The 9563-nt window shown below is 45.4% G+C and overlaps 1 protein-coding gene and 1 non-coding gene across 2 annotated transcripts; both read left to right on the forward strand.

Moving 5' to 3' along the window:
- Nucleotides 1-2558: 2558 nt before the first annotated feature.
- On the forward strand, nt 2559-2677 carry LOC148141945 (5S ribosomal RNA). Its single transcript, XR_015752412.1, has one exon. It is a non-coding gene; the product is annotated as a 5S ribosomal RNA (ribosomal RNA).
- Nucleotides 2678-3264: 587 nt separating this feature from the next.
- LOC148141946 (complement component 1 Q subcomponent-binding protein, mitochondrial-like) lies at nt 3265-9265 on the forward strand. Its single transcript, XM_087977193.1, has 4 exons — nt 3265-3330; nt 5923-6018; nt 8005-8127; nt 8767-9265. The coding sequence occupies exons 1-4, from the start codon at nt 3265-3267 to the stop codon at nt 8911-8913; spliced, it is 432 nt and encodes a 143-aa protein (XP_087833319.1). The 3' UTR covers nt 8914-9265.
- Nucleotides 9266-9563: the final 298 nt, after the last annotated feature.

Genomic DNA, 9563 nt, shown 5'->3' on the forward strand with positions numbered 1-9563 from the left:
AGGACAAGGGTAGCAGATAGATGGGAGTATGCCACCAGTAAGATCCCCTCTTAAGAGAGTGACCATCCTGGCTGGGAAATATATCATTGTTCCTTCATTGTTGCTAGGTTAAATCCTGACACTCCCAAACAGCGCTCTGGGTAGCTACATGCCCAGGACTGAAGCATGAGGGGAAGTAGTGGTAATGCCACTGGACTATTGATTCACAACCCCAGGTGAATGCTTTGGGTTCAAATCACAGTTAATTTCCAGTTCAATGCAAATCTGAAATCAAACCGTGGTTTTCATGGTGACTATGTAATCACTGTTTGTTGTTAATACAATTTAAGAACAGCTTCTTCCCCACTGTTAGCAGCCTTATGAATAGACATATATTGGAGCTAATCTTTCTCTGCATCCTCTGTGTAGCTGTAATGCTATATTAAGAAATCTGTTCTATTACCCTGATGTTTTTTAGCATATGTCAGAAGATGTGACAATAATAAGTCAAATCAAATCAAAAGCTCGTCTGATTCACTAATGTCCTTTAGGAAAGAAAATTCACTACCCTTATCTGGGATGGGCTACATCGACTCTGGACCCACACTAATCTGGTTAATTCTTAACTGCCCTCTGGGCAAATTGGGATGCTTTTGCTTCTGTATTTACAGTGGGAAAGGAGGATAGCCTGCCAGAACTCCTGAGGAAATTAATAGTGGATGGGGAACAGGGACTGAATAAAACTAAGGTGAGTAAAACATCGATAATGAGGAAATGACTGGAATCAAAGGGTGACAAATGCCTGGGATTTGGCGGATTCCATCGGCGGGTGTTAAAACAAGTAGACAAGCGGGTCAGAGAAACCCGAACTGTAATCGTTCAGAATTCCCGGGATACAGGAGTCGTCGCTCCGGATTGGATTCTTGCACGTGTCAGTCGCGCTTTTTCAGAGTGGAGAACCCGGAAAACTCGGGAATTGCAGAGCATGGAGCTTAGCACCTATGGCAGGGAATTTGTGGGAGTCTATAATCAAGGCTGGGATAAGTGAGCACCTCAAAAATTGTTGAGTTAATCAGGGAGAGCCATATGACAGGTAGGTGCAGAGGTTTTGAAGAGGGGACTAAGGTAGTTGTCAGGGAATAATATCCATAGATGTTGTTCACATGAACTTCCAGAAGGCATTTGACAAAATCCACTTACGTAGGTAGAAGCCAACAGAATTGAGGGCAAATTCCTGACACGGCTTGGAAATTGTTTGAGTGGCAGGCGACAGAAAGTAGAGATAATGGGTAGGTTGTCAATTGGCAGGATGTAACCAGTTGCGTCTCACAAGGACTTGTGTTAAGGCCTCAATTATTGATGTTATTTGTTAAGGAAATGGATAATGGCACAGAAAGTCATATATCATAATTTGTGGATGACACAAAGTTAGGCTGCATTGTAGACTGTATGGATGACAGCATAAAATTGCAAGGGGATACTGATAGATTAAGTCAATGGGCAAAACTATGGCAAAAGCATTTGAATGAAAGCAATAGTGAGGCTATCCATTTTTGGATCAAGAAGGGACAGATCAAGGTATTTTTCTGGATGGTATGAAGTGCACGTCCAAGGAGACTTGGGGTTTCAGGTGCACACATCTTTAAAATGTCACGGACACGTACAGAAAATAATCCAGAAAGCGAACAGATTGCTGTCCTTTCTAAGTAGAGGACTGGGGTAGAAGGATGCCGAAGTTATGCTGCAGTTCTACAAAACCTTGGTTAGATAGACCCCACTTGGAGAACTGTGAGCGGATCTGGGCAGCACACCTTCTGAAAGGAGTGGAATATTGATTTACCAGAATGATACCTGGACTTGCATGGTTAAGTTGGAAGGAGAGATCATGTCATTTAGGCCTGTGGTCTGTAGAATTGAGAATGTGAATGGGTGGTATGATGAAAGTCTTGAAGACATGAATAGGAAAAGAGAAGGGAGATAATGATAAACGATTTCTACTGGTTGGGGATTGTAGAATGAAGGGACATAGCGTGAGACTTAGGGCCGGAGGGTTGCGTAGAGATGTGAGGAAGCCGTCGTGCACACATAGGATGGTGGATTTTAGTAAGCGTTTTGTGACAAAGCGCAGTGGATGCTGGATGAGTTGTTAAAGTGAAATGTGAGGGAGATAAATGTTTGTGAAGCCAAGGTAGCAAGGGCCAGAGGCTTGCATATGAAGTTGGGCGAGAGCTGAGCCATGATGTGATTGAATGGAGGCAGAGGTTGTAGGGGCTAAACAGCGTTGTGGTGTGTGTATGTTGCTGTGGATCTAATTTGGAAAGGAGTTTATTTGTGCAGCAGCTTGTATGGGCATGAAATGGAGTGGAGTGAGTGAGAAAGAGTTGATCCTGTTGTGTAATAAACGTCTGTGTCTGTGTGTGTGGGGGGGGGGGGTGAAGTAGAGGAGCTAAAGATGGAGATGGGAGAATAGAAAGGCAAAGGAAAAAGAAATGCTTTGGTGCAGTGTGATTGAATGGCAAAAAGTTGTTGTAAATGCAGCAGTGTGCGCCTTTAAGGAAGCAGAAATTGGAGGGGTGCGTGCCTACGGCCATACTAGTCTGAAAACGCCCGATCTCGTCTGATCTCGGAAGCTAAGCAGACTCAGGCCTGGTTAGTACTTGGATGGGAGACCGCCTGGGAATACCAGGTGCAGTAGGCTTTTGCAGCCCCCAGAGGCTGCTCCCAGTTTCGCACTCTCTCACTCCCATTCATCAAGCAACGTCCCTTTTAACTACTCGCTTGTCTCTCTGTCTCTCTGTCTCACTTTTTCTTGCCGAATTTCATTGTTCAACTTCTTCCCCCAATATACAAACACATCATTACTGCTTGAGATTGGAGCAAACGCACCAGGAACACCAAAGCAGCAAGTTTTTTATTGAAGAGCACAAACGGTGGTTTTTGTCAAGTGATGTCTCACTTTCGATGATCACGCTTCCCTGATCGATATCAGCGTTCCCCTGTTTTCTAACAATTGTCTAACTAGTGGTGTGGATAGGGCCTGAAAGCAACAACGTTGTGGTGAGGGCTTGTCAGGTGAAGGGATTTTTACAATATCTGCACTCACCAGGCGAGTTCATACAACGGTGTGCTGCAGATTGAGCAAAGCAAAAGGTGGTCTCCAGAAGGATAATTGCGACGACCGAGGTTATAGGATAGTGGTATAGGACGGATATGGAAAATGGCAGAGGTGGTGGGGGAGCCTCCGTGATTAGAAACAAAATTCTTTCAATGATGAGGGAGGACATAATGAAGGGAACGCATTCAGTGGAGACCGTGTGGGTGGAACTGAGGAATAGTCGAAGTACTAAAATTGTAATAGGTGTGATGTACAGACCGCCTGGTAGCAGCTCTGAAGTCCTGGATGGTAAAAATGCAGAAAACTAGAGGCAATATGTAACAAATCTTCGAGGAGAAAGTGAGGACTGCAGATGCTGGAGATCAGAGCTGAAAATGTGTTGCTGGAAAAGTGCAGCAGGTCAGGCAGCATCCAGGGAACAGGAGAATCGATGTTTCGAGCATGGGCGAGTCACGGAGGGAGTTATCTTACCTGACGAGGGATCAGTTCCAATACCGTACAACCCAGATGGCCTCCTTCTTCAAAGAACGCAATTTCCCCCCAGACGTGATCGACGATGCTCTCCACCGAATCTCTTCCACTTCCCGCTCCTCCGCCCTGGAGCCCCGGCCCTCCAATCACCACCAGGACAGAACCCCACTGGTCCTCACGTACTTAGAAAGGACGTCGAAATCCAATACTGCTTGTCCACATGAGGCATACAGGACATAATGCAGTAAGAAACAGTACCGGCAATACACCAGACATGCACTACCGTTCTGACAAATGCTTGACTACCACTCTAAACCTCTGTTCACGTTAAAATCCCTCATGAGTAGTACTCTAGCTTTGTTACATATTGTTGAAAATGTGTCGGGAGTGGAGGTTGGGTTGGTGGGGGGTGTGGAATTGACGAGGGAGTCACGGAGGGTCTTTTTGGAACGCTGATAGGGGAGGGGAGGGAAATATATCCCTGGTGGTGGGGTCCGTTTGGAGGTGGCAGAAATAATGACGGATGATACGCTGTATATGGAGGTTGGTGGGGTGGTAGGTGAGGACCAGTGGGGTTCTGTCCTGGTGGCGATTGGAGGGCCGCGGCTCCAGGGCGGAGGAGCGGGAAGTGGAGGAGATTCGGTGGAGAGCATCGTCGCTCACGTCTGGGGGGAAATTGCGGTCTTTGAAGAAGGAGGCCATCTGGGTTGTAACAGGTAAGACCACTCCCTCCGTGACTCCCTTGTCAGGTCCACACCCCCCACCAACTCAACCACCACTCCCGGCACCTTCCCCTGACTTCCCTCCAAGGCCCCAAGGGATCCTTCCATATCCGTCACAAATTCACCTGCACCTCTACACACATCATTTATTGCATCCACTGCACCCAATGTGGCCTCCTCCATATTGGGGAGACAGGCTGCCTAATTGCGGAACGTTTCAGAGAACACCTCTGGGACACCCGGACCAACCAGCCCAACCACCCCGTGGCTCAACACTTCAACTCCCCCTCTCACTCCACCAAGGACATGCAGGTCCTTGGACTCCTCCATCGCCAGACCATAGCAACACGACGGTTGGAGGAAGAGCGCCTCATCTTCCGCCTGGGAACCCTCCAACCACAAGGGATGAACTCAGATTTCTCCTGTTTCCCCATTTCCCCTCCCTGCACCTTGTCTCAGTCAAATCCCTCGAACTCAGCTCCGCCTTCCTAACCTGCAATCTTCTTCCTGACCTCTCTGCCCCCACCCCCACTCCAGCCTATCACCCTCACCTTGACCTCCTTCCACCTATCGCATTTCCAATGCCCCTCCCCCAAGTCCATCCTCCCTAACTTTTATCTTAGCCTGCTGGACACACTTTCCTCATTCCTGAAGAAGGGCTCATGCCCGAAACGTCGATTCTCCTGCTCCTTCGTTCTGCCTGACCTGCTGCGCTTTTCCAGCAACATATTTTCAGCTTCCATGAGATCTAACCTTGCTAATCAGTCTCTTGGGTAGTTTGTAGTTTTTTGATCTAAAGATGTGTTTTGACTTGGTGGAAAAGTCAAAACAGCACTTAGGAGGTAACACTGACAGTGGAGGAGTTCTGAAGCTTCAGCTTTAAGTAACAGGAAGCAGGCCAAGGATATTATGAAGCAGGCCTGAGAAAGGAGAGGCCCAATACCTGTTCCACTGAGATATGAAGAAGTTGTATCTATGCTCAATGCCACTTGCAGAGAGTGGCGAATGTAGAAAATTGTGGCGTAATCTAATTGGCTTTTAAGGTGTTTAATCAAATGGATAAAGTACTTAGAATAACTATTTCTTTGCAAAGATTGCATATTTTTCCATCAAACATACCCCCACTTTCATCAACCCACCTCAGCATGTTGTATTCCTCACCCGTGCTGTTATTGCATCTAGACTAGTCCATTCCAATGCTCTGTCCAGCTTCTCATCTTTCACCCTCCATTAATCTAAATGCTGCTGCCTCTGTCCTAATTCTCACTTTTCACCCTGTACTTGCTGACCACACTGATTCCCAGTCCTCCAAGGCTTCCAATTTAAAATTAAATGATTAAAATTTAGCAATTGAAGCATTGATTTGCGTAAGGAATATGTCAAAAGATTGAGTTGGCTGGAGAGGATTATTGGAAGAAAGGATACAGCTAGTGGTGATGAGAGAGAGTGAGGGAGTGGGGTAAATCAAAAGTCTGAGATTTCATTGAATTTTGCTTCTTGTCTATTCCCAGTTTAGAAAGCAGCTGGGTCTGTCAGGAGGTTGGTTTCTTGGAATTTTAGCTCTTTATATCTAAACAACAGAAAAAAAAATCTAATGTCATCTTCTGTCTAACAAATAATTGAATTTTTTTGCAGCCTGAAATCATCTCAACCCCAAACTTTGTTGTGGAAGTGACCAAGCTGTCGAATAACCAGAGTCTAGTTTTTGATTGCCACTATCCTGAAAATGAGGTGGGTATTCCTGCTGAGCGTTGGTTGGAAAGTCAATTCTGGATTTTCACTTTGTTCTCTGTCTTCTCCCACTCCAAGGCTTTGCTGTTGTAAACATGTGCATTTTCCCTTTTGAGTAGTTGTCCAGTTGCCTTTCTAATGATTCTATTCAGTCTGCTTTCATTGTCCCTTTTGAGGCTGTGCATTTGAGATCCCCGTGGGATGTTGGCATCACCGGATAAACCAGCATTTATTTCCCTCCCTTAGTTTCCCAGAGGGTTGCATGATGTCTCAGTGGTTAGCACTGCTGCCTCAGTGCCAGGACCTAGGTTCGATTCCATCATCGGGCAATTTTCTGTGTGGAGTTTGCATGTTCTCCCTGTGTCTGTGTATGTTTCCTCTGGGTGCTCCATTTACCTCCTACAGTCCAGAGATGAGCAGGCTAGGTGGATTAGCTATAGTAATTGCAGGGTTACAGGGATCAGGTACGGGGGAATGGTTCTGGGTGGGGTGCTCTTTTGGGGGGTCAGTGTGGCTTGATGGACTGAGTGGCCTGCTGCCATACTGCAGGGATTCTATCATCTGTTTACAGTGCCAACTGGGGTATGACCAGAAAGCAGTCAGAATTCATTAGAATGGGATTGTAGTTGCAGAGCAAGATGACTTAAATTGTTTGGGAAGAGCAAATAGTGGAGGCATGTAACAGCACCAGCTTTTATTGCCCACCTCGAGCACTACTGCCCAGGGAAGTGGTGGTGTGCTTCTTTCTTGATCTGCTGTTGTCTCTGTGGTGTAGAAGCACCCACAGCTGTCACGGAGGGAGTTCCAGGGCGACTTCCTAATGAGAGTAAAGGGACAGTGTTGTAATTCACAAGTCATGCCGGATTCTACCTTTGGCAAGAACTCGCAAGGAGTGGTGTTCCCTTTTACCTGCTGCCCTTTTCCTCTGGGTGGTAGAGATTGCAGGTTTGAGGGGTATTTTTGAATGATCCTGCAGTGTATCATACATACTGCTGCTAGTATGCTTTAGTGATAGATGGGCTGCTGATCAAACTGCTTTGTCTTGGAGGATATTGAGCTGCTTGAGTATTGTTGGAGATGCATTTATCCAAGCAAGTGGGGAGTATCTCATCATTGTGCCTTGTAGATGGTATAGAGGCTTTGGGGAGTCAGGAGGTGTTATGTGCTGCAGGATTCATAGTCCCTGAACTGATTTGGTTTCTTAACCCCTGATGTTTCAAATTAAAGTAGCAGGATGGAGGGCTTTAATCAACAAAAAGCAAATCTGGGGCAGTTCTTGCCCTGTAGGATGGTTATGAACTAATTTCACTTGAGATAAAGAATGATCTTTCTTAACATCAAACTAGACCTTGCAATGTGCAATTGTGATATCCAGGTGCTGCTGTTGGACTGAGGTGGACAAAGTTAAAAATCTCACAATACCAGATTATGGTTCAACAGGTTTATTTGGACTACTATCTTTTGGAACAGGTACATTTGCGGACTGGTGATAAAACTGATCACCAGTGTCCTGTGGCGTGGAGTGGTACAAGCAGAGCAACAGGAGATGATATTCAAAGAGACGGGGCCTTTTTATATCACTTTTATATTGGAGTCACAAGATGAGGTTGAGCGCATTTTGACCTTTTTCGATACAGATCCTGCAGGAGGATATGAGAAGACTAAGAACGTGCTGTGGGGAATTGGAAAAACTCCACTGAATTGACACTACATCTATTAACTTATTCCTTAATGCCCAAGGAGAATGTGGGTGAGCCTTGGATTACTACAGTTCTTGGTTGGTGCTTCCACAATGGAGTTGTTTTGGAAGTTTGGGATACTGACCTGACAACAAGTGGCTTGGTATCTATGTCCAAATGAGAATGTGTCTTAATTAGAGAAGCTGTGATAGAAATCCTTAGTATGGCTACTCTTGGTACACTGTTTGAAGTCTGATTGTTCATTCATTGTCCATTTTGATGTGTAAAATGTCTGAATCGGTTACAGATTGGGCGTGGCGAGGAGGATGACAGCGACATCTTTGCCATCAGAGAGGTCAGCTTTCAGCCCACGGGAGAAGATGATTGGAAAGACACCAGCTATACCCTTAATACAGACTCCCTGGACTGGGTGAGTGGGGGCAAGCAACTTGTTGAGTCTTTGTAACTATCAAAGCATGTAGGAATTTGAAATTCTGGAGAGAGTTTCCAATACAAACTCTTTTCTGGCATCTGGCGAAGGTGTTTTCTGCTCCACTTGAATACTTTGCTGGATTTGCTATCCGCCTTCAGCGTCCTCTCCTGCTATTGGGGTCTCCTTGGTGCAGTATTTCAACAGGAGCTGCTCACCTTTTTGGTGCAGTCAAAGAAGCTTCCTGTGTATAAACCTTTGTGATGTGTTGATGTGTTATCCAACCACAAAGGCCACCATCAGCTCCTGATCCTACCTTCACTTCACATTGCTGCGGATGTGTACAGCATTCCGATCAGTCATGCTGTCAAAGTTTTCAGGTTGAGTTAAATGAGTTTTATCATTTCATAGGGTGTGATTTGATCTTGCGGGCTGATATATGCGGGAGCAGTGTTATAGGTTTGTCAGTGATGTTCCTCAATACTTTAGAGACAGCACGACCATATTTGCATTTTAACCATCCAGTAGCTGTTTTGGAAATACTTGTGTTTTAAGCTTCTAACACGCACACACCCCTCAGTTTTAGTCATGAATACCTGCTGTTTGTCACATGCAGACCCTAACCTCTGTCTCCCACAGGCCCTCTATGATCATCTGATGGACTTCCTGGCAGACCGTGGGGTTGATAACACTTTTGCTGATGAACTGGTTGAGCTGAGCACAGCTTTGGAACACCAGGAGTATATCAAGTTCCTTGAAAATTTGAAGAGTTTTGTAAAGTGTTAATCATTGATGTATCCAATTAACATCGTCTCTCCACCTCCTGGCAAAGATCGTCCTGCGATGATAATGCTTGTTAAATGGCTGAATGATCCTGGGCTTTAAATTATTTCACAATAGGTTTTGTACAAAGATGTTCTTTGGTACTGAATGGCTCTGTGTAATTAGCATCCCATCTCTATATAATGTACAAAGTAGTCTGGGATGCTAAATGGCCAAAACGGTGCCTCTGAATTGTATTCTAATTATGGAAGTGTGTGTGTGAGCACATGAACCGAATTATTTTCTCCTCACAATGTCATTGGCCTCAGATGTTTCTTAAAAATGAAGTATTGATTAAACATGATGTTAAACCATGGTTCCTCTGATTTCTTGGGTTGGAGTGGCGTCATGTTGCTGGACGAATGATGCATCTCCTCCAGGCAGCAGGTTCAAATCTCACCATGGAAAAAGAAATCCAGAGTTGAAAGCCAGTCTCAGTGAGGGGTGACCAGCATTGAATGTTGTAAAAGCCAATAGTGTTCATTAATGTCTGCTTTAGAGAAGGAAATCTGGTACCCTTACCTAGTTTGGCCGACCCGTGAATCCTCTGAAATGGCCTAGCAAGACACGGGGTCAGCATAAAACGCTGACCTTACGAGCACAAAAGAAACAGT

Source organism: Chiloscyllium plagiosum, unplaced genomic scaffold (genome assembly GCF_037043375.1).
Source record: "Chiloscyllium plagiosum isolate Xiang-an unplaced genomic scaffold, Cpla_swu_hap1 HiC_scaffold_31, whole genome shotgun sequence".
Taxonomy (NCBI): domain Eukaryota; kingdom Metazoa; phylum Chordata; class Chondrichthyes; order Orectolobiformes; family Hemiscylliidae; genus Chiloscyllium; species Chiloscyllium plagiosum.